The sequence below is a fragment of the Callorhinchus milii genome, unplaced genomic scaffold, assembly GCF_018977255.1.
Source record: "Callorhinchus milii isolate IMCB2004 unplaced genomic scaffold, IMCB_Cmil_1.0 Scaffold7, whole genome shotgun sequence".
Lineage (NCBI taxonomy): Eukaryota > Metazoa > Chordata > Chondrichthyes > Chimaeriformes > Callorhinchidae > Callorhinchus > Callorhinchus milii.
In genome coordinates, this window is record NW_024704748.1 from 7,089,858 (window position 1) to 7,116,893 (window position 27,036).

The window sequence follows — 27,036 nt, forward strand, 5'->3', positions numbered from 1 at the left end:
CGACTCGAAAGTGATCAGGAATGTGATCCTGGTTGAGATGCTGATCCCCTTGTGCTGCTTTGCTGGAGGTAAAGAGTTTCGCTTTGGCTTATTTTGCGCAGTGAGATAGATGCGACTTGGATTGCAGAGCCGCTCAGTTCACACGCGAGAAGGTCCTGTGCAAACTGCTGAGCATCTTTGACTCGTTTTCTTTTGTGTGTTCACTTTCCTTTTGTGCTTTGCCATTGCCATTTGCCATTGCTATTTGCCAGCTGCACCCTGTCTGTCTGTCTGTCTGTCTGTCTGTCCACTCTCTCCCATTGCCCCAGTGTGGAGTTTGACAGCTTCTTTGAAGAATAGTGAAACTCTCTTTGACTTCCTTCTTCCCCTTTCTGGCCTGCAGTTTAGTTAAACTTGTCTGGAGTACTTAACCAGAAGCCGAGACGTTGTTTAAGAGAGACACGGGAACAAATAAGGCTGGGAAATAAATGTGTTTTTTTTTGGGGGGGGTTTGGGGGGGGGGGGGATGCTGTTTCCACACAAGGAACAGAGAGCAGTTTAAGAGATTCGCATGTAATAGTCCGCCTGACTCAGTTGGTTATTGTAGCATTCTGGCTTCTGGGACAGAAGGTTGTGGGTTCAAGCCCCATGTTAGAACTTGGTGGGGGAACGCTGCATTAATAACGATAATAATGTTAGTAAGAATATCCCTTGCATTTGATATAGAGCCTTATCACGCCTGAAAGCACTGCTCCGTATACATGGTAAGGTGGATTGACTGTGCATTTTGCTGTGGTAGCCAACGGCGCACAGTTGTCAGAGTCGCAGTCTTTTGGATGAGACGTTTAACTGACGTCCTGTCTTGTCTATTCAGGTGGATGAAAAAAGATCGCACGGCACTGTTCCAAAGGAGAAGGGAACTTTCTCCCGGTGTCCTGGCCAACAATCCCACAGATAAAATTGGTCATTTACTTTATGGCTTGGTTTGTAGGACATTGCTGTGTGCAAATTGGCAGGCTTGTTTTTTTTTACAAAATAACCACTCTTCATAGTAAATCCTGTGAAGCGCTTTGAGCTGACCTCCTGCTGTGTAAGACCCTGTTCGCTCCCTCTGGTCTGCTCCATGTCCTCCACCCTGCCTGCCCCACCATTGGTGGATGGGCCTTCAGCTTTTCTGCCACCACCTCTGGAACTCCATCTCTGAATCCCTCCGCCTCACTCCCTCCCTTGCCTCCTCCAAGCCCAGTCTGAAGACCTTCCTCTTTGACCGTGCCTTTGATCACATTCCCACCTCCAGCATCCCTATCCTCCAACCCTCCTGATCCCAACCCCCAGCTGAGATGTAAAACCCTTAACTGTCCAACACCTTGGGACGTCCTTTTGACATTAAAAGGCAGTGTACAACGGTAATTTATTGTTAGTCCTGACTGGATGGTGGAGGTGTACTGTGCTCCCAGTAACCGCGTGCCCAGAGGGTAGCTGTGCCCAAAGTGAACCTGCACTCTATTGAGACACTGAACAATGTGGTTGCCTGTAATTCACAAGAGAAGAATACTTGTGGCATTATCACAGCATGAAAAAGCAGTGAGTGGATGAAGGTGACATGAAGATGCTGGACATTACATTATTCTGTACTTTTGTTTAACTTGCATTAGATACATTTATAAATGCTTCTTGTTCCAAAGATTCCAAGAAAATAATCCCAAATCAGATTTATGTGAAATATTTGGATACAGTGTGCAGTAAAACACTTTCATTTGTCCTTCAGATGAAATGTGACACCAAGGTCCCATCTGCCTGTTCAGGTGGACTTTAAAGATCCAAAGAAACTATTCAAAAAGAGAAGAGAGTTTCTCTCCCGATCTTCTGAACAATAATCCCCCAAAATAAAATTGGTCACTCACGTCATGGCTGTTTGTGGGACACTGCTGTGTGCAAACTGTCTGCTGCATTTTGCCCACAAAATACACAGTGAATTCACTTTACAGTATATCCTGTGAAGAGCTTTGAGACATTTGATCGACATGATGAGACGCTATATCAAATGCAAGTATTATTATTATTTTTCTTTTTAGCACAAGATGTGTCTCCTGCATTCAAAGCCGGTGCTCTGTTTAAGTATAAATACACTGTGGATTTGTTATTCGAGACTGCATCCAATCCAGGAACGCAGCCTGGATCAGGGTTCAGGATTGATGCTATCGTTCAGCTTCATGTCGTTTGGAAAAATAGTAGCAATGAGCAAGACCAGCTCATTCAACTACAAGTAAGTGCATCACTGACATGGATATGTCAAACCTTGTAATTACATTGTGACTAAAGGAACTAAGTGTCAGTCTGACAGCCTCTGGGTCAGAAGGTTGTGGGTTCAAGCCCCACATCAGAACTCTGAACTCAAAAGTCTCAGTTTCAGTGATGGGGGAGCATTGCGTTGTTAGAGGTGCTGTCCTTCGGGTGAGTCATTAAACCAAAGTCCTGGTTGCCTATTCAAATGGATGTTAAAGATTCCACTATTCCAAAAGAGAAGAGAGTTTCTCCCATGACCTGGGCAACAATGTGCCAGATGAGGACGATTGTAAGGCATTGCTATACACACCCTGGAACTCCATTCACCTCAACCCCTGCCTTTCCATTTTAAAGCTTCTCTTAAGACTCACCTTTTTGACCTCAGTTTCCTTCTCCCTTGTCCAGCTATCCTGCTTAGCTCGGGTTCTTAGTTAGATGTGAAATGCTTTGAGGCGTTCTCACAATGTCTTAACATAATAATAATTTGGTCAGTCAATCCACTACTGTTTGTGGGACACTGGACGCAATTGGCTGCCGCGTTTCACCCACAAAATATACAGTCAATATACTTTACAACATATTCTCTGAAGCACTTTGGGACGTCTTAATGATGCGATAAGACGCTGTATCAAATGCAAGGATTATTATGATTATTATAACATTGTTTTCAAAGGACCGCTCAGTTTGCAAGTTACTCTTGATTCCTTGTTGCGACGTACTACAAGTTAGACCCTGTGCCATCGATGAATTTCTAACCTCCTGTTCTTCCTTCCTTCAGGTGGAAGCAGTGCAACTGTTGAATGTGTCAGAACGCCAGGAGAGTCAGAACATCTTCAGGCAGACTCAGGTGGAGGCTTTGTTGGGACCTACAAATGCAGCAGCCCTAAAGAGGCCTGTAATCTTTCACTGGAATTCAGGAAAGGTAATCTCATTCATAAACTTTACCACAATAACCCCCTTAACATTTTTCGCTCACAAAGTATACACCAACACAGGCCCGAAGGCCGGAGATCTGCAAAAAAACATAGCATTGCTCGCCAAGCTTGCCAGTGTCCTGACTGCGGGGCAACAGGAGGTCACCTGCCTCTCAAAGCTTGCCACCACACACGGCCACAGAGATCCAGAGAGAGAGAGACACACACTCAGACAGAGACTCACATACAGAGACACACACACACTCATAAACACACATACGGAGAGCGAGACACACAGACAATCTCAACAGAGGGCCTCAGAATGGAATGAAAACCCATTTCCCACTCACGCTGCATCGCGCATCTGCAGCCGATCACCCCCCTACAGTAGCGTTGAGTAAACAGCACGAGACCCCCGGTGCTGAGAAAACTTCATTTTTACAGATTTATAGAGGAGGGTGCTTTTTTTCGCGGATTCTGTGGAAAAATTGCTCCCGCACTTTACTGTTGGCCCAGCTCATTACATAGGGAGGTGGGAGAGGATGTAGGACATGTTTGGGAGGACAGTAATCGTGGTAGCATTAATAAACCAGAGAATAACAAAAAAGAGTCTGGTACAGAGAGAAAAAGAAGTTGGAGGCTAGAGGGGATCGATGGATCACCTGTATCCTGTATGGGAAGGATGCTGACAAGCTCCCCAGTTGTGAATAGACTGGCACTTTATACATAATAATAATCCTTGAATTTGGTAGCAGCTTTCACATCAGGAGGCTGTCTCAGAGTGCTTCACGGGATTCACCATAAAGTGTAGCAACCTGTGTATTTTGTAGGTGAATTTAGCAGCTAATCTGTGTACGATAATGTCCTGCAAACAGCCATGACGTGAATGACCCATTTTTATTTGGGGGATTGTTGGCCAGGACACCGGGAGAGAGAAACTTCCTACTCTTTTCGAATCGTACCTTCGGACCTTCAATGCCTGAACCGGCAGATGTGAGCTCAGTTCCTATTTACTGCCAGATAAACAGAGGCGTGTGAAGTAAGGAAACTTCGAGTGGTCTAACCAGTACTCTACAGGACTATGCACTGACTCGCACATTGTCTTTCAGATCGAGGCTCTGTATGGATCGGATGAAGGTCAGAGATCAATCCTAAACCTAAAGCGAGGTCTAGTTAGTCTTTTTCAGCTACAGTCGATTTCTGGAAGCGTCACAGAGGTAAATGATCCACCATTTTGTTTTTAAAAAAAACTTATTTTAGATTCTTCCTTTATTTTCTCTGCTGCTTCTCGCCTTGAATCACTGCCGATACATCTGAAAGGATTGACATCAAGTAGAGTAGTTGGTTCAGAGACCAGCTCATTGGACCAGGAAGACCCCCCCCACCCACCACTCCATTGTTTCCAGTGTCAAAATAAACGGAAGCCCGCCACCTCGTGGTTATAGAAAGAACTTATTCGTTTGTGCTTCTAATGGCATTAAACCGAGAAAAAAATGATTACATCAATAATTCAGTGTCTTGTGGTAAGTACTGTCAAATGTAGTGACTGTTCTCTGTAGGAAAACATGGCACCAGTTTTAAACACTGTGAGGTCCCACTGCATTTTTAACCACTGCAGCTGAACTGGCTCCAAGGTGACATGCCTGGTAATGGGTTGTCGGAATCGAGTCAGCCCTCTGTGGTGGTCTTGGTAGTCTGGTTTCTAAGCCCGGCGAGTCCGCAGTATTCTAGGGCGCTGCTGATGACAGCCTGGCTCATTGGCAGGACCTGGAAGGGCAGACCAGTCAATGGGGGCAGGGAGTCATCCCACTCAGCTCCTGTTAATCCTGCAAGCCAAACCCTTATTGGTTAGGGTGGTCCAAGCTGGACAAGCAGCGAGAAAGCTTGCCAGACAGAAATATCAATGGCAAGCTATGCAGGATTAATTGGTTAGACCCTAGCAGTCACCCCAATGCACACGATGGGGTTCCCCAAACCTTGGTTCTTACCAACCTGTGCCTAATAATTTTCAGAACTAGGTAAGCAGCAACAACAGCAACTTGCATTTATATAGCACCCTTCACGCCAGATAGCATCCCGGAGCGCTTAACAGTGGCAGAGTCTGACTCTGAGCCAGGGGGAGTGGAAGGTTTGAGGTGACCGTAAGCACGATCAAAAAGGAGAATTGGACCATTTAAAAGCAGGATGTATCCCTCCAGGGAGAGAGTACATATTCCATTCCAACAATCTATCTGGAATGGAAATCTCAGCTTGGTTTGGATACTCTTAAGCATCGGATGTATTTCCGCATGTGTCAGACACCCGGCTGACCCCAAAAAGATGGGCCAAAGTTATTCTTAAACTCATTTTTCTTTTCCTTTTTCTTGAACTCTTCAAATGTTGTCTAACTGTCTCTCCACCTCTGGTGTCTTTAATTCTGTGAAAGTTAGGAGTGTTTCAGATGTGGTGCATAGGGCATTCAATGAAGCAAACCATCTAAAACATACTACTGCCTGTTCTTTCTCAGACCGATGTGTCGGGGACCTGTAAAGTTGCTTATAAAATGGATAACGGGCAGGTGATTAAGATCAAACAGCTTCAGAGCTGTGAGAGGCAAGCATTTGGGTTTGCGGCATCCAATAAGGTGAGTTCCAGTCCATTGGTTGGTAAGTAATCAGAACAGAGAGAGAGTCAGCCAGTCACGGGGGTGGGGGGTGTGTATGGTCAATTTTTTGTAGCAAGGCATACTTCTCCCTACAAAATAGTCACCACACAGTGAGCTCACAAAATACACAATCGACTAACAACTGGGTTTACTGCTAGGTAAACAGAGAGGCGTGGAGTAAGAAAACTTGCTTAAGATTTCACCCCACCCGGGAATCAAATCTGGATCCTCTCACTTGCGAGGCGAGTGCTCTAACCACTACTCTGCAGGCCTCCATAATGTATGGTTACTTCTTGGTGGTTAAAGGTGAGAGGCCTGAAATTCCTTGTGCTCTTAGCCTGTAAGACCATGTTGTCTCATAATTGAAGATTGCGTAGAATTGTGGAACGTCTGAGTTCTGATTTGGGGAGAAAGAAAAATTATGAATGGCAGAAAATTGGCTTCCAAATTACTACTGAATTTAGGGATTTTCCTCAATTCTACACAGTCTTGCATTTTTTAGACAAAATCGTCTCCCAGGCTAAGACTGGGGTGGAACTCCTGTGCCTCTGGTTGTCAATTGCATGGCAATGATCCTTTCATTCCATTGCCTCTAGGAGGTGCTGCAGTTAGTGGTAAGAAGAGGTATTATTACTGTGGTTCAAAAAAGTAAATAATAAGAACCGTGAAGTAAAATCTTTCCACCATGGACCTCAGTAGTTGCAATAAAGGAAAGAAGACATAACAGTCCTAGAATAAACTCAAATATCAGTTCAATATTTGACTGAGCCAGTTAACCTTTGCCTTCAAAGCGTAGCATACGGTGTTGTGACGCAGGAGATAAAAATGGAAACAAGGTTTTAAAGGAAGAGAGCAGAAGTGGCCATGGTCAATGTTGGCACAGCTAAACCCTTAGGAGAGGCTGTCAATGAGCCAGGAGAGATTAACGCTAGGTTTCAATCCTTTTAAAGACCCCTGTTTAGGTCGTAGATACTTGCTGACATTACGAGGTGTGATAGCATCGGAGAAATCTGTCAGTTCCTCAGATAAAGGAGGCCAACTACAATTAAGGAGAGCTAGAGTGAGCTTGGCTGGCATACAGTATGGCAACCCGCCAACAGTGGATAAACCTGCTGTTGAGTTTGCTTAAGTTATTTTCCCTTCAAATTAGTTCAATATTATTTAAAGATTACAGCCATACGTTTGATTAAAAAGGTACTCCCTTCGCTTTGCTAAGGACAGCCTTGATATCATGCATTGTGTGTGGGACCATAAAGATACAAGCTGGCAGGGCACTGCTGATGATAGACCAGCCCAGCCTGGCTCATCAGCAGGACTTGGAAGGGCAGACCAGTCACTGGGGGCAGTAAGGCATCCCAGCTCCTGTTAACCCTGCAAGCCAAACCCCTAACGGGTAGGGTGGTCCTAGCTGGACAAGCAATGGGAAAGCTTGCCAGGCAGCAATACCAATAGCAAGCTATGCGGGTTTAACTGGTTAGACTCCAGCAGTTACCCCAACGAATATTCTGGGCATCCCCAAGCCTAGGCTCTGGCTAACCTATGCCTAATACTCTCTGGAATAAGGTAAGCAGGATGCGTCCCTCCAGGGAGTGAGTGCGCATTCCATTCCAACAATCTATCTCTGGAATTTCCATGGGTAGGTGTGCACACTGTCATACTGTTTACAATACCCTGAAATGCTACCTCACGTGAAAGGGTTTTATCTAAATGCAAGTTGTTGTCGTCGTACAACCAGCTAAAGCCTCACTGCTTACCATGGTGACAGCTGTCTGACTTCCCTCTACTTGCCCAGTTAGAACCACCTTGCCCTTTAATTCTTCACTTGCCAGTTTAACATGATATCCTCCAGGTACTGCTAAAAATCCAGGCTGGCTGCTCTATCATAAGCGGTGCCTTGAAGAACTATAGACAGTCAGGCTCAGGAACTGGACTATAGAGGTTGCTGCAGAGGAGTGACGTTCCACACCTTTTAATATTCTGCCTCTTCAAGCATCGAGCTAATACCCCTTTAAAAGAATGTAGGAGTAAGATTACCTTATACAAATATTTCAGCAAATATAACACATACCTTGAGCCCAACAATCAGTGATCAGCAGTGAGGCAGATTCCCGGCAAGGAGCCAGTTAATGTATTCAGCTATTCTATCTTCTTTGCCAGGAATTAATTGTAGTATCTCATCATAAGCAGTAGGTGGCGTACTATTTTTCTATAATAATAATAACAATTCTTGCATTTGATATAGTGCTTTTCACGTCTTCTAGATGTCTCAAAACGCGTCACAGAACATACTATAAAGTGAATTGACTGTATATTTGTGGGCGAAACACGGCAGCCAGTTGCACACTGCAGTGTCCCACAAACAGTCGTGATTGAAGTGACCAATTTATTATTGTTTGTTTTCTCGAGGGATTATTATCGGGCGTCTGGAGTAAGGAAATTTACCCAATGTTTCACCCTGCCGGGAATCAAATCCAGGTCTCTTGCTTGCGAGGCGAGTGCTCTAACCACTGAGCTACAGGACTCTTAACAATCCTTGCATTTTAATGTATTGCCTACATAGCATCAAAATGACTCGAAGCACCTTACAGGTCATTGTTATATTTGTAGGTAATTTATAGTACCTACCCTGGAAAATACTGTACCTGAGAGTGTGCAATTCATCGCACTTAAAGACACCATAAATACTTTACAGTAAATCCTGCAAAGGACTTTGAGATGTCCTTCTGATGTGAAAGCCGCTAGGTCAAATGCAGCGATTATTATTAATAATAAGTAATGTGAGCCCTGGCATTAAATTCTGTTCAATATTAAATCTATCGAACTTACACCAGCTTTCGCATGACAAAATGATCGAAAGCACTTCACAGATAATTACTGCCAAGTACAGCGACAGTTCCTGCAACAAAACTTGACAGCCATTTGCACCAGCAAGGTCTTCCCACACATAGCCATGAGGTGAATCGAAACCAGCTGTTGGGAGAACAGGGAAGAAGGGAGGTCACTGAATAATGATCAGTAATAGAGGGAACCGTGGCTGATTTTTTCTCTCTCTTCCCCCTTTCCTTGACCAGGATGTGCTGAGGTTGTGTGTAATGCATGTACTGCTGGCTAGGGATTATCTGCTCTTGCCATTAGGTCAGGATGATAACTTCATTTTTTTTGATGTCACTATAATTGCAAAGCGAATAATAGAAGTAGTTAAACTTCCCTCTAATGGTTGAACATAGGCATTGCACCACTACATCTACATATTTCGGTCAAATAATAATAATTCTTTCATTTGATATGGTGCCTTAGAACGTTGTTGAGATTCACAGGATCTCACAGATCTTCACTGGATTTTACTGTAAAGTGTAGTGACTGTGTGTTTTGAAGGTAAACCAGGCAGTCGGTCTGCAATCAGCAAATGTCCCACAAACAGCCGCGAAATGAGTGACCAATTTTATCTCAGGGATTGTTGGCCAGGACACCTGGAGAAACTTCCTTCTCTTTAAACAAAGAAACCTTCTGGTTAAGCGATCAGAGTTTGCTGTCTGGTTGAACCCGATGCTATCTCATTACCTGCAGAACTCTGTTTAAAAAAAAATCACCATCGTGATCTGCCAGTGCCTTCGGATTTCTTCCCGACGTGAAGGGCGCTATATAAACGTAAATTTTTATTGTATTCCTGGAGCTTATTGTTACTTTTACAGTCACACAAATGCGCTCTCTCTCCTCTAACCTGTCACACTGACCAACGTTCTCAATGTGCGAGCAGCTCAATAGAATCGTATTACACGTTAAGAAATGTCGCAAATTAGACTGCAGCGGTGCACAATGTGCCCTGATATTCTGTGTGCAACCGGCTGTAGCAGCACTGAAATCGTGCATTCCATCAGAGTGGGTTATTGGCGGATAGGAAGGTTATTGGTTGAGTGGGGGTAGATGTCCTGAGATAGATCTCTTCTTCTCATTACCACATTAGTGGGTGGGGGCAACTGAATTGTGCTCCTGCTCTATTTAGCTCCTTTTGGTCTTGCTTGCTCCGAGGAGCTAACATAAACAGAACGTGGTTGACTGCAAAGGGTGACAGAGACCGAGACTTGAAATCCCAATAGAATTGCTGGGAACGGGAACATAGGAACAGTAGTAGACCATTCAGCCCCTTGAGCCTGTTCTGCCGTTCTATTAGATCATAGTTGATCTGTACTCCATATCCCTTGATAGCTTTACCTAACAAAAATCTATCCACATCAGTCTTGAATGAGATTAAGTGGACTGAAAAAACTTCTTCATTTGAACCTCTCTTGTAATCTTATGTTTAACAAGTTGTTTTGTACAGAAACTACTTTAAGAGATCTGGAGGGGCAAAAAAGGTGAATAAAACACTTGCTAAAGGACTTGGATTGGGGAAAGGGAAGGACATTTGAATGATATTTGAATCTAAGCTATCACCGATAAGACGGACAAGGGCATTCGACATACTTGGGTTGGCAGAAAGCTTTCAGAAGTTTTCACATCTACATTTGCAGTTGAGGTTAGGGTCACAGCATGGGTGTGTAGGCTGGATAGAGAATTGGCTGAAATCCTAGAAACAGATATGACATCCAGGCTGAAAGTAAAGTAATGAGCAGGGATCCTGCGGGTTCTGTCTTGCGGCCCTTGTTGCTTTCAATACTTGCTTTAGTTTACACTCAGCGACATCTCAGACTGTTACCCCAGGATGTGGGGGCAAAGTTGTCTGGTATTTACCCCTTCAAATGGAGGCAATACTGTATATCACATCCAAAGCATTGAAATTTCACCTTGTCTTTGAGCTGTAATACCAAATGTAAGGATTATTACTATTAATATTGTTATTTCATTTTAAATCATGAGATTGTGCAGAATTATTTTTATATTATACATTTTTATTTTTATGTATCTTAACATTTGATAATATTATTAAAAGTTAAAAACTGGAGAATTATTACAACAATATTTATATAGAGTATCTCATGCAGGATAGTGTCTCGGAGCACTAATTCTAACCCTAACCCTAAAAAGAAAACGGCTTCCAACGTAAGATTGAATTTAAGACTTTGTTTTCCATAATTCTGCTCTTAAATTGTTTAACACCAGTTGATCTTAACCGGGTAAGACTCCCTGAAGCTCTCCAAGCTAAAACATAACAGTTTCCTTTCATCGTAGAACGCATCACAGTTCTGGCCTCTTTTTTTCTGGTGTAAAAAGTCCTTCAGTTGTTGAAACAGATGCTCACTTATCATTGTTGACCTTTTCTTCAAGGTTCTGAGAGTTCACTGGCAACCCACCTGTGCAACTCATTACTCTGTGGAGGATGGGATTATCAAGTCAGCAGTCACAGAGGAAAATCATGTGGTCAGCCTCAATCTTCAATCAACAATTGGTGCCAAGATCAGTTCAAGGTTAGCCAAATTTCACTGGCCATTCTTCAAAAACTGCCACTCGAAGAACACGTTTCCACTTCTTATTCTTTTTTTAATTCCCCCCTCCCACCCCCCCCACCCGCGCCCATTGCATTGTTCGCCCCAAATGAAATAACGAGTAAAATAAGGAGCGTTTGAAGTATTTCGGGTGGACGTTAAAGATCCCGTGGCGCTACTCAAAGAGAGAAGGGTATCTCTGTCCTGGCCGACAAATCTCCCAGTTAAAATTGCAGATGAGACATTAACAACAACAACAACAACAAGATTCCATTTATAAAGCGCCTTTCACGTCAGGAGGACGTCCCAAGGCGCTGCACAGTTGGGTCATGACCCGAGCAGGGGGGAAATGGTCAGGGTGAGGGGAGGGGAGGGAGCGAGGAGGGGGGAAATGGTCAGGGTGAGGGGAGGGATGGGAGGGAGCGAGAAGGGGGAAGAGAGTCGAGAGGGGAGCTGAAGGCACGGTCAAAGAGAAGAGAAGAAATTAAGCGCTTTGAGACATCCTCCCAATGTGAAAGGTGCTCTATAAATGTAATTTTGTTGTTGTAAGCATTCCGAGATGCCGTCCGGCGTGAAGGGCGCTATATTGTTGTTGTAAACTGAGATCCCATTTGCCTGTTCAAGTGGAAGTTACAGATCCCACGACACTATTCGAAAAGAAAAGCGAGTTTCTCCCAGTGTCCTGGCCAACGATCCTCCAAATAAAATTGGTCACTTGCGCCATGGCTCTTTGTGGCACATTGCTGTGTGTAAACTGGTTGCCATGTTTTGCCCACAAAATACAGTCAATTAGTTTTACAGTATATCCTGTGAAGTTCTTTGCGACGTCTCGAAGATGTGATAAAGCACTACATCAAATGCAAGAATAATTATTATTATTATTAGATACTGAAACTGGAGTTTATTTTTACCAGAGCTGGAGGAATGGAATATTATCTCTGGGTTTACCTCCTAGCGGTAGTTTTGGGACCAAAATTCAAACTGGAATCGTCACTGAAAGCGTAATAATAATGATCCTTGCATTTGATATAACGCCTTATCAAGTCATTGAGACGTATCAAAGTGCTTCACAGAATGTATTGTATATTTTGTGGGCAAAATGCAGCAACCGGCAGTGTCCCACAAATCGTCTTGGATTGAGTAACCAAATTATAAATATTTAAAAATTTTTGAAGGGATTATTATATTATCCCTGGTATTATTGAAGTGGTACTGGTGCACACCTTTTATGTACCTTATGTGCTAAGTGTGAAGTGAATGGAATACGTAGCTCCGGGATTCAGTTTAATAAAAAACACTGACTGGTAACATCTGTCACCACAACAGACAACAACTTCACTATTTGACCTCAGAACCGAGATCGGAGGAATTTTCCAAAAGGAGCCTTCAAGAGGCATTGCAGGATCTTGGAAACTACATCTCCTTCTCTGTAAGCAGTGATCCCGAAGAGACAGCTTGTAACGAGTGTCCTTCTGTAAGTGCCCGTTCAACATACCAACCTTTGCTGTGTCCATTCTTATGTTGTTGGTCTTGGAGCAATTGCGTAGCACAATGAATCTCATTCTGTGTGAGGTGATGTCCCTCATCCTTATAAACCTACACCACTAATACTTGCCAATGATCTGTCTCGTGGGGCAGTAACATTCCAGGTCTGTTCAGATAAGACCACTGCAAAGTTGAGGAGGCCATTCCAGCTTTTATTAGATCTTTATTCCCATTTTCCTGCTTTATTCTCCATACTGTCACTTCCCCCATAAGCCTGGACAAAGTTAAGCACACAGGGTCTCTTTTCCTGATTACTAGCTACAGTTGAAGCTGAATGCAATGTTGCTTCACGTGGAGGTTGGTTGGAATGTGAAATTGTGCCCTACAAACCATTGTGGAGTCCTGTAGGTCAGCGGATAGAGCACTTGCCTCACAAGCGAGAGACCTCGGTTTGATTCCTAGGCAGGGCAAAATGTTAGGCAAGTTTCCTTACTTCACGCACCTCTGTTTACCTAGCAGTAAGTAGGATCCCGGTTGTTAGTCGATTGGCGGATCGCTTTTCCGGGGGTAAAAATTCCTTCAAAAAAAAATAATTGGTCACTTCAATCCATGACTGTTTGTGGGACGCTGCTGTGTGCAATTGGCTGCCGCTTTTCACCCGCGAAATATACAGTCAATTCACTTTACAGTATATTCTGTGAAGTGCTTTGAGATGTTTCGAAGACTTGATAAGCATTATATCAAATGCAAGGATTATTATTATTGTTGACACAGAGGCCATTAATCCTCTTCAAACGGAATCAATGAATAATAATCCTTCTAATTGTTAGAGCTGTTTAACTGGATAAAAGTTAAGGACAATCTAAGAATTAAGCACAAATACTCCTAAAGTGGAATACTGTCTTTAAAAATTGTATTTTTCTCATAACAATAACAATAATCCTTGCATTTGATATCACGTTATCGAGGTGTCACAAAGGGCTTCACAGGATTTCACTGTGAAGTGCAGTGTTGTGACTTTATTTTGTAGGGAATTTGGTGACTAATTTGAGCGCAGCAATGTCACACAAAACAGCCATAAAGTGAATGACCAATTTTATCTGGGGAATTGTTGGCAAGAACACCAGGACAAACTCCCTTCTCTTTTTGAATAGCACCAGAGGGTCTTTAACGTCCACCCAAGCAAGCAGACGGGACCTCGGGACTTCTCATCCGAAGGATGGCACCTCCGATAATGCAGTTGCTCCCCCAGCACGGCATTGGAGTGTCAGCTTAGACTATATGACTCTAAAATACCAAGTGAATCAGGTTCACACCTCCCAGTATTAAAGGTTGTAGGGGACCGGGTAGGAGATTGATTATATTTAGATTTCTCGTTTGCAGAAAAAACATCAGCCCAAACTTTGGCCAAAGGGCCTGTGGGTGGGGGGAAGGGATGTCAGCGGAAAGTTTTGACAGTGCTGCCGCCTTGTGGCCAAAGTGTCTGCTGACAAACCCTGTCAAGGCTCACACATTATCAATGGCCAATTGGATGAAGTGTTGAAGATATTGGATGCTCATGGAATCTTAATCTTACCGCAGCAGATAGCAACCAAAAAATAGGGTCAAGCACCTTTGAGAGGGGAGAAGAAAAATTGGCAAAACGAATTTTTAAAAATTCTTTCCTGATTTTTTTCTGTATTAATCGCTGCGTTCAACCTCAACCTTCAAGGTCTCCCTCACACAGAGCTGAATCCGAAGTGAATTTACAACTGCGAGCAACTTTTCTTATCTAGAAGGAATGTGAGGCCGTAGAGCAATGGTCGTGTTAGAGGGGTTACGTTCCCTATCATTGTGACAGGCGCAGATTGACAGGAGCAAGCACGTGGGTCAGCTTTTAAATACAAGTAGCAAGACGCTGGCTTGATGAGGTTCGACAGATATGCATGAAGAGTACATGGATTAAGATCTTTAAATTGGCAGGAAGCAGGCTCACGGATATGCCAATCTCGCTGCGACCGTGACCCCCCACCCCCACCCCCACTTCCCCCCCCAACCCCCATGAGGGATTTGTTGGCCAGGACATCAGGAGAGAGAAACTCTCTTTTCTTTTTTATTAGTGCCGCAGGATCTAAGCAAGATTGTTAACCGAGTTAGATTATGTTGGCAGAGGTAAGTAGTTTCCAATGCGTTGCTTTTGTAAAATCAAGTTCAATATAAAGTACTTCTCAAGTAAAAAGAGATTTTATCCAAAAATCCGTTTAACAAAGATAGTGTCCCTTTTAATCCTGCCATGGCAAAAGACTTAAACCTCCTTGTTGAATGACGTAACAAAGAGATTCGCAAGGTCCTGAGAGACCCATCGTCTGTTTGGGTAGAGGAGAGATCACTCACATGATGCTTGGCGGAATGAGAGATTATTCACGAAGAAAGACTAAGCACATTTACTCTAATATTTTATCTGCACCATGAAAAGCTAAGTTCAGTGAATACCTTTGAGATTTGGCATGTGGGAGCGCGATTTCAAGGTCTCCTGGCGTTAGTGAACAGTTTAAGGCTATGGGATGTGTTTCAATTTAGCTTTTGTTGTGGCTTTATGTTGAGTGTTTGCATTACACTGAAAGTGAAGTCTAGTTTCTTAGTTCGGCGTTTCTAGTTAGGCGTTTCTTAGTTATGAGTTTTTTAGTTAGGCTGTTTCTTGGTTAATCCCCCAAATAAAACTGGTTACTCACTCCATGGCTGTTTGTGGGAGGGACATTGCTGTGTGCAATTGGCTGCCATGTTTCACTCACAAAATATACAGTTAATCCACTTCACTGTATATGCTGTGAAGCGCTATGAGCCAGCAGCTTGTTTCTCGTCTAGTTTCTTATTTGTTTTTTTCAGTGAGCATTACCTTATCTGTGGTTGACCTCTTGGCCGTTTTATTACCCCCGGGCTATAGGACTTCCCATTTTTGAAAGATGATTATTTCATACAAAAAAGCCATAAATGTTCTCTAGATTCCCATTATCTATGTTTTATCATCATAATTGTTCACAATGTACAACAGTCTGAAATGAATAACAACGTACAATGCCTACAGTTACATAAGGAGCTCAATTAGACCACAGACAAAGAAGGTACAAGACATTCATCATGTCCCCTTACCCAACTGTTACAAAACAGCGATCTGAGATTATGGAGGGACTGAAACAAACTGTCGGAGATGCATTTCGCCTCGTCACTCCATCCACGTTATGGAACATTTTGCACAGAACATGGTGATGGATCATTATCTGTCATGAAAAATCTGTTACAGTGAAGGCACTTTGAGCTCTGCTGTGTAGAAACAACACAAGTATTCTCTTGTATTCTGTTGTATGAACCAAATTAGGTTTGACCAGTGAAGTGCTAAGACCTGATGAGAAATGTTTTGTTGATTCCCACATGGGGCAAAAACTTAAACAAGTTTCCTTACTCCACATGCCTCTGTTTACCTCGCAGTAATCGATTGTTAATCGAATGGCAGATCTCTTTCCCTCCAATCACTCAATCACGACTGTTTGTAGGACGTCGCTGTGCGCAATTGGCAGCCGCGTTTCACCCACAAAATACAGTGAATTCACTTCACAGTATATTCTGTGAATATTTTGTAAAGAATTGATGTCTCAGACAGATCAGAAGGTGATTGTTTTCCCATATTCTTTTAGGCAGGAGATTATTTCAGAAGTTTCAGGAAAACAGTTGACCTCCAGGATCTTTCGAACGTATCCACCACCAGGAGCTTTGTGAGACTCGTCCAATTACTGAGAAAATCTGAGAAGATCGAGGTCTTGGATCTGCTGAAGAAGGCAGTGGTCAAGGAGATGTGAGTAGACACAATACAAATTGATGGCAATTTCTACAGAATTTAGCACATAGTCTGTGATCGATCTGAAAAAAATTTTTTGTTTAAAAAGGGCTTAATACAAAAATCTCTATATTAAAATGAACTTGAAGACGTGTGAAGACGCAAAGAAGTGTAAAAGTGGGTTAATGTGGACCTCATGTATTAAGGGGACTCAGTAAAAATTGCTCTGTTGATTAAACAATACTGGTGGTCTGCTTTTAATCGTTCCTTCACACGATCAGCGCCTTGGGAAGTCCTCCTAATGTGAAAGGCGCTATACAAATGTAATTGTGTTGCTGTTGTTGTAAGATCAGGGTGTCATTACGTACGGTGGTAACGTGCTGAATGCCAGGCACTTTCAATATTTGGGGATAGTGCTTCAAGAAATTATGTTTTAATTTGTGTTTAATTAGCAAGGTGGAGTGTGCAACCATGGATGGTGATGCTGTCAGCGCCTGAGGTGAGGAGGCGCTGACGGGAGCCAAACAGGAGAGCCTCGGTCTTGTTGACGTTCAACTGAAGAAAGTTAGCTCTCATCCAGGTTCCTGCTTACTGCTGGGTAAACAGAGCCGTGTGGAGTAAGGAAACTTTCCCAAAGTTTTGCCCCGCATGAGAGTCAACAAAACATTTCTCATCAAGTCTTAGCACTTCACTGGTCAACATTTGCGACCTTGCAAATGACATTCTGTCCATCTGCGATCAGGGCTCCCTCTGCCTCCTCGTCCTCCTCTCTGCTGCTTTTGACACCGTTGACCACTCTATCCTCATCCACCGCCTCTCCTCTCACCTCAACCTCCATGGCGCTGTCCTTGACTGGTTCAGATTGTACCTCTCACACCGCCTGCACTTCATCTCCTCAAACAGCTACTCCTCTAGCCCACAAGTCCGAGGTTCACCTAATTGGTTCCCATCAGCACCTCTTCACCTCAGGCACTGACAGCATCACCATCCATGGGGTTGCACGTGCCACCTTGCTAAGCCAGTCCTGAACCTTGGGGTCTTGTTTGACCCTCAACTATCCTTTCTACGCCACATCTGCTCTGCCTTCCCCCACCTCCGCAACGTCACCCGGCTCCGACACTGTCTCACACCGCAGGCCGCTAAAACCCTCATACATGCCTTCATTACATCAAGGCTTGACTATGCGAACTCATTGCTTGATGGCCTCCCCAACTCCTCCCTCCACAGGCTGCAGATCACCCAGAACTCTGCAACCCATGTCCTCTCCCGCACTAGGCTCCGCGACCCTATCACCCCCCCATCCTTTCCCAACTCCACTGGCTTCTCATCACACAGAGGATACAGTTCAAGATCCTGGTCCTCACCTTCAAACCCCTCCCGGTCTTGCTCCCGGCTACCATTCCAACCTCCTAACCCCTCTACCACCTTGTTGGCTCCCTCCGCTCAGCGGGCTCTGGCCTGCTTCACATCCCCCGCCTTGCTCGGCCTACTATTGGTGGGCGGGCCTTCCGCCACTCTGCACCCACCCTCTGGAACTCCATCCTGCAGTCCCTCCGTCTCGCCCCCTCCCTCGCCACCTTCAAGACCCACCTCAAGACCCTCCTCTTCGACTGTGCTTTCGATCTTCCTGCTTCCCACCCCTGCCCTCCCCTCTCCCCCACCCCAAACTCCAGCTCAGGTCCATAACTCTGTCTGTCCAGCGCCTTGGGACGTCCTCCTGACATGAAGGACGCCATACAAATGTAATTTTGTTGTTGTTGTGTTAGAAGCAGACACATTTGAAGTTTCCTGAGAGAATCTGATCAAAGGGATCAGGGAGGTAGAGAAGAGGATGAAGAGTTCTGATCATTGTGTCCTTTTTTCTAGTCCTTTCCTCATAGACTCATTAACAGCAGCTCAGACCAAAGCTTGCCTCGCTGCACTCTCCGAATATCTAGACTTCACCAAGAAGACCCAGACTTCAATGCTGGAGAAATTTTTATACGCCTCAGCTCTCTCTTCACGCCCATCGGAGGAGCTGTTACGCACTTTGCTGGTATGTATAATTTGCACATGATATTGATGTTTTATAACTGATTTGATATTTCAGATCGAATTAAAGTTTAATATTTAAATGTGAATAAAACTATACTGATGATAACCCTTGCATTTGTTATAGCGCCTTATCAGGTCATTGAGACGTCTCAAAGCACTTTACACAATATACTGTATGGACTGTGTATTTTGTTGTGAGAAACAAATTTGTTGGCAGCAAATTGCGGAATATCAAATGCAAGGATTATTACCATATATTATTACTCCTTATCGCCCTTAATAAGAGACATACATCATTTCAGTGGAAGAAATGTGAGATGGTGGGCTAGAGTCCATCCTAGGATCTAGTCTGTGGAAGGAATGTGCTTGATAGACTGGATGGCCTTTGCTCATGCCTTCGACTATTCCTTCAACTTGATTAACCTAGAAGAACACCTTTGCTCTGGTGCCTTTGACCTGCGCTGAAAGCACTTTAATCCGAAGCCTGTGTTTCTCTAAAGGACAAGTTTAACGGCAAAATTGCAAACAGAGAAATCCGGGAAACCACAGCTTTAGCAATTGGAGCTGTGATCGGCAAGATGTGTCGGGTGGGACTCTGCAAACTACAGGTCAGTAGCTGCCTCAACGTACCTGATGTATAGGCCAGTAATTCAAGGTGAAGCTGGTAGCTTGCTTGCCTCTGAGTCAGAGGATTGTAGATTCAATCCCCACGTCGGGACTCCAGGGATATTAACACATCACGTACTGCAACTATCACATTTTTCACCCCACGTGTCTCTATTGAGGGACCGAGAGATAGGTGAAGGAGGAGATAAGGTATCAAAGATCTAACATAAACTGAGAGGTCTATTCACCAAAGTCTTTGTGTTAGATCTAAAAAATTGGGACGAAAGTGCTAATCACAATAGACTTAGTTTATATCAGCAACTTGACATCCATATTTAATTTCTCTCTCTCTTTCCTATCCTATCCCCGTCCCTTCTCTATTTCCCTCAACAACAATAACAACAACAAATTACATTTGTGTAGTGCCTTTGACATCGGGAGGATGTCCCAAAGCGCAGGACTCAAGCTGGGGGTTGGAATCAGGAGGGGTGCAGAGCAGGGAGAATGGAGGGAGGAAGGTTCGGTCAAAGAAGAGGATCTTGAGAAGAGCCTTGAAAGAGGCAAGGGAGGGAGCAAGGCAAAGGGTCTGTGGGGCGGAGTTTCAAAGAGTAGAAATAAATCTCAAATGTCCATTGTATATCCCTCTGGTTAGAAATGTGCCTGGTGGAACTGTGAGCCAATTAGAAAGAAGTTTGAAGGAGGGGAAGGATGTACTGTACTGTACTGTTGTGTGTTACATTACCCAGCATGATTCACTACCAGTGAATTGTGTCTCACTGACATAGGGCAATCCTCTAGTTTACTTCTTTAATCAGCCAAGGTGGAATACTCCACTATCACAAGTACGAGAGTGCAGTGAATCAGTGGAGCGCTGCTAAGGCACGTTACAATGCAGGCTGGCAGTGGAAAGTGTCAGACAACCCTGAGGGAGCAAGTTGAGACAGTGACAGGCCACCCTGACTGACTATGTGTTTACAATTGTTTCGCAGGTTGTCAAGGCTGCAAAGCACACGCTTGTGGACGCTTTGAAATTGACTCAGCAGGAAGCAGACACTAAGATGTACCTCCTAGCCCTGAAGAACGCTCTTCTTCCAGAAACCATTCCTCTTCTATTACGATATGCTGACCAGCTCTCTGGGTCCGTGACAGCGATTGCCGTGGCTGCGCTGCAGAGGTTCCCAAGTGTCTATATCACCCCCGAGGTAAAGGACTTTTAAAATGATTAGTGTTTCCCCCATTCCCACCACCAACACCCCCATCCCCCAGTACAATCGACGGATCTGTTTCACTGAATTTAAATTGATTGTATCATTCTGGTAACTTGTAAGTTTCACACCAAGAGTACACAGTAAAGGTATGCTGTATCCCTGTAGAAGTGTCACATTGTCAAGTCAGTTTAGTATTGATTACCCAAATCCTGCAGCCTTCTTCCCAATGTGGCTCTGCTCCTGTCCCTGCTCTTAGATTTAGGGCCTAAGACTATGTGAAATTTAAGACCTCTGTTCTTCCTAAGCTCCAAATGTGGCATCACGACCATCCTGCCCTTGATTTTCCTGAATTGCTGCCCCCTTTATTGTCGAGACACCAACCAGTGGGAATAATCTTTTACTGTCAATTGGTTGCCAGGTGAAGCAACACATGAACCGGATTTTCCACCAGAACAGGAATGTCTATGACATTGCCGTGCGAGCGGCTGCAGCTGACGTCATCCTGAACAGCGCGCCTTCGGTCATGGAAGTGAAGAATCTATTGCTGTCTACCGGAGAAGTGGAGCCAGAACTGTCTAAGTACCTTCTGGCAAAACTGCAGAATATCCTGCGGTCTGACCGTCCGGTGAGGTGAGAGTGTAATTCCAGTGAGACTGAGATATGGTTTGCATTCATTTCTTCTCCGCAGGCACTTTCAACAGTGGATTGTAATGAGCTATTAGGACTGTGTTTCTCACCACTTCCTTCCCTAGGGAATTGTTTTTATTCCAGCAATACAGGACACTGCTGTGCATAATTGGCTGCCGCTTTTCCCTCACAAAATATAGGCAATTCGTTTGAATTTGCACCTGAGCTAAGGTTTGGGATCAGGATGGGTGGAGGGTAGGGGCCATGGAGGTTTGAGGGTACCCCAAGATATGGTTGAAGAGGAGGGTCTTGATGAAGGCCTTGCAGGACGCAAAAGAGGGGGCCAGACAAAAGGACTGTGGGGTGGAGTTTGAAAGGGTAGGGGCAGAGAAGCTGAAGGCCTGGCCACTGATGGTGGGACAGGCAGGGTGGGGACATGGAGCAGGCCAGAGTCCACTGAGAGGACAGGGCATTATGGAATCAGAGGGTTAACCTTAATGTTGTCCCTAAGTGCCTTATCTTGCTCTTCGATATGCAGAAGAAGCCTCCATTCCTCTAACACGTGAAAGGTGTCTTTTACGCTGTCTCTTTCTAGGAAAATAATCAGCGAAGCTCTGAGAGACCAGGTTGTCTATAATTACCACCGACTGTCAAGAACTGGACGTTCATCTTCCTGTTCAGGATATTTAGCAGGTAAAAAAACACCCTGAACCACCACATTATTATTGTTTTTTTTGTAAATATTAAGGCATTAAATATAATTAATTGATATTGAGATGTTTACTGGTTAAAGGAAATTGCTGCCATTAAATGTCTTTACGTGTCAGTTACCAGGGATATGATATCCTCCTACAGCATGGATTTACTCTTTGGAGAAACTGGCGTCTTAAGGAAGAGTAACTCTGATTTCTTCATATTTAGCCAAGGAAGTCACCTTCACGCTACCCAGGTATGTCTGTTCCCAGTGTGTTAGTTCCATGTTACCCTGGTATATATGTTGTCAGTGTGTTAGTTTAATGTTTAACCTGGTTGTTGGTTGATTGGCAGATTATTTTCTGGTAATCCTTTCAAAAAAAATTGGTCACTCGGTGCGCAGTTAGCTGCCACATTTCGCCCACAAATTATGGTTGGTTTGCTTTGCAGTGTATTCTGTGGGGCGCTTTGGGATGTTTCGACGATGTGATAAGGTGCTACATCAAATACAAGGATTATTAATTATACTCAGTCATTATTGTTATGATTGGTATGGCATTCTCGCAATCCTTGGTTTATGCGCTGTACCAGCTATGACTGCTTATGTGATCAATCAATGCTATTTCTGATATTGTGGCCACCCAGGTTTTGTTAACATGTTCACCTTAAGACTCAGATTCCAGTATATCTATTACTGTGTGCTGGGGAGGGATGAGCGCAGCAACTTAACATGGGCAGCAATTCCTATTGCTGATGTATTTCAATGTTGTTCATCACATGTTTCAACTCCACGGTCTTGCCTCACTTTACCTCTGTGATCTTCTAAAACCTCTGGTCTGCCCCACCATCAGTAGTTGGGCCTTCAGCCTTTCTGCTCCCACTTTCTGGAATTCCATCCCGGAGTCACTTCGCCTCGCCTCTTCATTCACCTCCTTCAAGATCTGTCTAAAAACGTTCCTTGGGCCATCTTGTCACCCCTACCACCCTTGGCCCCAGCTCTCCCGAATTAACCTGTAGCTCAGATGCAAACCCTTGACTGTCCAATGCTGTGGGACATCCTCCTGACATGAAAGGCGCTGTATAAATGCAAGTTGTTGTTGTTGTTGTAACACCAGGTCTCAATCGAAGCTCAAGGTCTAGACTCATTTTTGGAAGAAAGCTCGAAGGAAGCAAAAGATGATGTGGTACCTATGGCTGAGATGTCCGTGATTCTCTTCGATGTCCAGCTCCGTCCAGTGGTGTTCTTCCAAGGATACGATGACCTTATGGAGAAAGTGTGGGCAGTGACTGAGGAACCTACTAATGTGATAAGCGGATCCATTTTACTCATTGATCATCTTCAGGTACTGAAAACCAACACAGAAAGTCATCATAACAAGCTCGCTTGTTACAAACCTCATATTATAAGTCACATTTTCACTAGTCCTACATCAGTAAAGAAATTCAAATTAACAATAATAATCATTGCATATGATATGCAAGCGAGAGGACCTGGGCTCAATTCCCTGGCAGGGTGAAACGTTGAGCAAGTTTCCTTAATCCACATCCTCTGTTTACCTAGCAGTAAGTAGGAACCCGGTTGTTAGTCAATTGGTGGATCACTTTCCAGGGGTAATAATCCCTTCAAGAAATAAATAAAATAATAATAATTTGGGCACTCACTACACAATTGTTTGTGATCCACTGCCATGTGCAGTTACCTCCAGCATTATGCCCACAAAATGAACAATCAATTCACTTTATAGTATATTCTGTGAAGCGCTTTGAGACATCTGAAAGACATGATAAGGCGCTATATGAAACGCAAAGATTATTATGATGATTGTTATTATATTTCTGCAGGCGATTCTCCTTCAATCTGGGCTTCAAGCAAGTGCTGAATTCCAGGGGGGGCTCGGAATTGACATTTCGGGCAACATCGAGCTCAGTTTTTGGAGCCAAGAATCCAAAACCCGCATCAGAAATAGGTCCGTAAGTACAGTCCATGCCCATGAGGCAAGTCAAAACTGCGCCAATAGATGTCCACCCACAAAATACACAGTCAATTCATTTTACAATGTATTGTGTGAAGCTCTTTGAGATTGTAATTCTTTGATTTGTTGCACAACAACAGAAAGCATTGTATAAAGTGTGGAGATTGTGCAATAAGTACCAGGCACTCAGTAAATGTTGATGCTTCTAATTGAAGTCCTATAGCTTAGTGGTTAGCCCACTTGCCTCGTAAGCGAGAGGACCTAGGGTTGATTCCTGGGTGGAGCCACACCTTAGGCAAGTTTCCTTACTCCACATGCCTCTGTTTACCTAGTATTAAGTAGGAACCCAGTTGTTAGTCGATTGGCGGATCACTTTCTGGGGGTAATAAATCTTACCCCAAAAATTTGCTCGCTCAATCCACAACTGTTTGTGGGACACTGCTGTGCGTAATTGGCCACCAAGTTTCTCCTGCAAAATATAGTCTACAAAATATTTTGTGAAACGCTTTGAGACATCTCAACGATGTGATATATCAAATGCAAGGATTATTATTTATTATAAATGTTGATGCCTCTAATTTACCAGTTCCATTATTGGTAATGGCGAGTGAGTGGAGAACAAGCAAAAAGTCTTTGAAGTTGACTTTGGCTAATTTGAATATGTGGTAAGATCAAACAAATTTTCAGGCACATTGAGCTCTGCTTGTCTGAGATAGCCTTCAAAGCTGGTGCTTTGTCACAGTCATATTTTCACACAAAGCCTAATGCTTTGGGCTGCTGTTGACGAATTTCTTACTGCAATCTCTGGATGTAGAAACACAATTTTAAAAACAAAAACTTTACGAATATGATTAAGCTTTGATCTGTACTGTGCTAAACTTATTAACCTCGATCCTAAACTAGCCAGGAAATGTAGCACACCATTTCACTTTCCATTAATCTTTGCTGCAGAAATAATGACATGGCATCAAACACACTAAGGGTGCTGAACATTGGAGATGGTATTTCACACGGTCAGACTTTGATCATGTGCATTACAGTGGGGTTTTTACTTAATATAATCCTTGCATTTGATATGAACTGTATTAGCGAGTCATGATTCTTCTCTCTTCTCTGTTGTCCTGTTCCAACGCTGTGGAGAGTGCTGCATTGGTGGAAGTGTCAACTTTCACCTGCCTATTCAGGTGGACGTCAACATCACGTGATAATAATAATATTCCTTGCATTTGATGTAGCGCCTTATCACATCTTCGGGGCATCTCAAAGCGCTTCACAGAATATACTGTGAAGTGAATTGACTGTATGGCCAATTTGTGGGCCAGTTGCATACAGCAGTGTCCCAGGAACAGTCATGGATTGAGTGACCAAATTATATGAGGTGAAAAAGAGAAACAAGTTTCTCCTGGTGTCCAGGCAAATAGCCTTTCAGATCAGTTGTGGGAGGATGAGTAGCCGAATGTTTGCCGATTCACACCGAACGTTTGTGAGACTTGTAAATTATATATCTAAATATATTCCACATTTTATTACAGAGGTTCACTGGTAGTGAATTCTGTCATCCAAATGGATACATCCTTCATTCAAGCCGGAATCAGCACCATTTCGGAGGCAGAAGCAGCTTTGGATTTTGTCACCACCGTCAAGTTTTTAAACAGCCCCATTTTGATTTGCCTCCAGCTGAAAAAAGAGCCATTTGAATACAGGTAAAATAGGTTAATCCCAACAACTGAACCTGTGCTGCCACCTCAGTGCTGTGTTTTAAACATTTGTGTCGAAGTAAGTTAATAATAACAATCCTTGCATTTGATGTAGCGTCCCATCATTTTGTTGAGACTCACAAAATGCTTCACAGAATAGATTGTAAAGTGAATTGACTGTATATTTTGTGGGCGAAACACAGCAGACAATTGCGGGCAGCAGTGTCCCACAAACAGTTGCGGATTGAGTGACCAAATTATTTTTTTGTGTGATGATGTTAGTGCCATAGAGTGGATCACTTTACCATTCCAGCCACAAAGCCACAATCTCGAATAAACTTCTCCTGACCTCACCCAAAGTAAAAAATTTTTTAATTCCCTCAATGGCCTCCCATCTTACCAATTGCATAATGTATAATTTTAAAGGTCTCGATCAAATATGCACAGTTCTAAAAGTATTTTGTTTTCCCATTGCTAAAAGTTACATTCACTCTCTCACCTTTAAATTACATTAGAAATCGTAAAACGTTACTGATTTTTTTTCACAAAATCTACACTAAACCTCAGGCTGTTTGTGCGACACTGCTGTGCGCAATTGGCTGCCATGTTTTGCCTAGAAAATATATAGTTACTTCACTTTCCAGAATATCCTTTGAAGCACTTTGAGACGGATCAACAACTTGACAAGGTGCTATGTCAAATGCAAGGATTATTATTAGGATTGTTTTGAAATTGTATTTTCTTTTTTGCCCTGTTTTCAGAGAGACCGTCACAGTCTACGAGTCTTTAAAAAAGGGACGAGATTTTCACTTCAGAAAGGGCCGGACGGTGACCATTCAGGGCACAGAGGTTCCACTGCATCGAGCTAACTCCGACATGTGTAAGGAGCTGCTTCCAGAGCAGCAAGAGACATCAGACTGAAGTGTTGAGGATGTCGCCACAACCAGAGGAGACACTTGACTTCAACAGGCCTCAAGTGTAAGAATTGCCAACTTGACTCACAATTTCCAATGAAGGTTTTTTAATTTGTTACAAGGGCTGTTCCGATATGTTATAGCGGCCATTCTTGACTATTGTGGAACAAAGTAAAGATGCAGCCCACACCCTCTCCTCTCCTCCAGGAAATAGCTTGCAATGTTCAACACTGTGGAAACCAAAGCAAACTCTACTGTGAACCTCTGCACCATTGGAACTTATTGGCGCTTATTGAATTTTGCCTCTACGTTTCCAAATGACGTTGGGACTTTTTTTTTAGAAAAAGATTTTACCTTTTACCCACTCTTTTTTTTCTTTCCTTCTTCTTTATCAGTTCTTGCTTATTCCTGCACAGCCTTCGTGTTGCAAGGTCAGGTGAAATGGACTGTAAATCTGTACCGTGCGTGCGGTAGCAGGTTAAGAATGGGCAATTCCAAGGTGAATTGTTTAAGTAGCTCATTGACATGTGAACTGACACCTCAATCCACAAGGGAAAAAGGGACATCGGGTGATTCACTTGTTTGTGATGAACCAACAAATTTTGTTTGGTCAGAATAAACCAACCCTCTCCGTTTCGGGAAACTGTCTATCGCGGGTGGCCTAGTTAGGTAACCTCTGTCTCTGCGTATTGGCAACCAGGCTATTTGGATTGAGGACCATTCATTTTGCTCACGGTATTAA

The 27,036-nt window shown here is 43.6% G+C and overlaps 1 protein-coding gene across 1 annotated transcript; it reads left to right on the forward strand.

Moving 5' to 3' along the window:
• On the forward strand, positions 1-27,036 carry LOC103185869 (microsomal triglyceride transfer protein-like). Its single transcript, XM_007904613.2, has 18 exons — positions 1-68; positions 2,055-2,245; positions 3,044-3,187; positions 4,289-4,396; positions 5,686-5,802; positions 11,089-11,228; positions 12,573-12,720; positions 16,403-16,560; positions 18,409-18,577; positions 19,077-19,184; positions 20,172-20,384; positions 20,809-21,020; positions 21,613-21,710; positions 21,845-21,966; positions 22,826-23,053; positions 23,553-23,677; positions 25,216-25,386; positions 26,142-27,036. The coding sequence occupies exons 1-18, from the start codon at positions 38-40 to the stop codon at positions 26,299-26,301; spliced, it is 2,643 nt and encodes an 880-aa protein (XP_007902804.2). The 5' UTR covers positions 1-37; the 3' UTR covers positions 26,302-27,036.

What these genes read in the sequence shown, in the direction of transcription:
- LOC103185869 (XM_007904613.2), top strand. Translation starts at nt 38, where the DNA reads ATGCTGATCCCCTTGTGCTGCTTTGCTGGAG. An exon ending in CGGTCTGACCGTCCGGTGAG is followed by an intron (nt 21,021 to 21,612) that starts GTGAGAGTGTAA and finishes GTCTCTTTCTAG; the next exon opens with GAAAATAATCAGCGAAGCTC. An exon ending in GTCACCTTCACGCTACCCAG is followed by an intron (nt 21,967 to 22,825) that starts GTATGTCTGTTC and finishes TTGTAACACCAG; the next exon opens with GTCTCAATCGAAGCTCAAGG.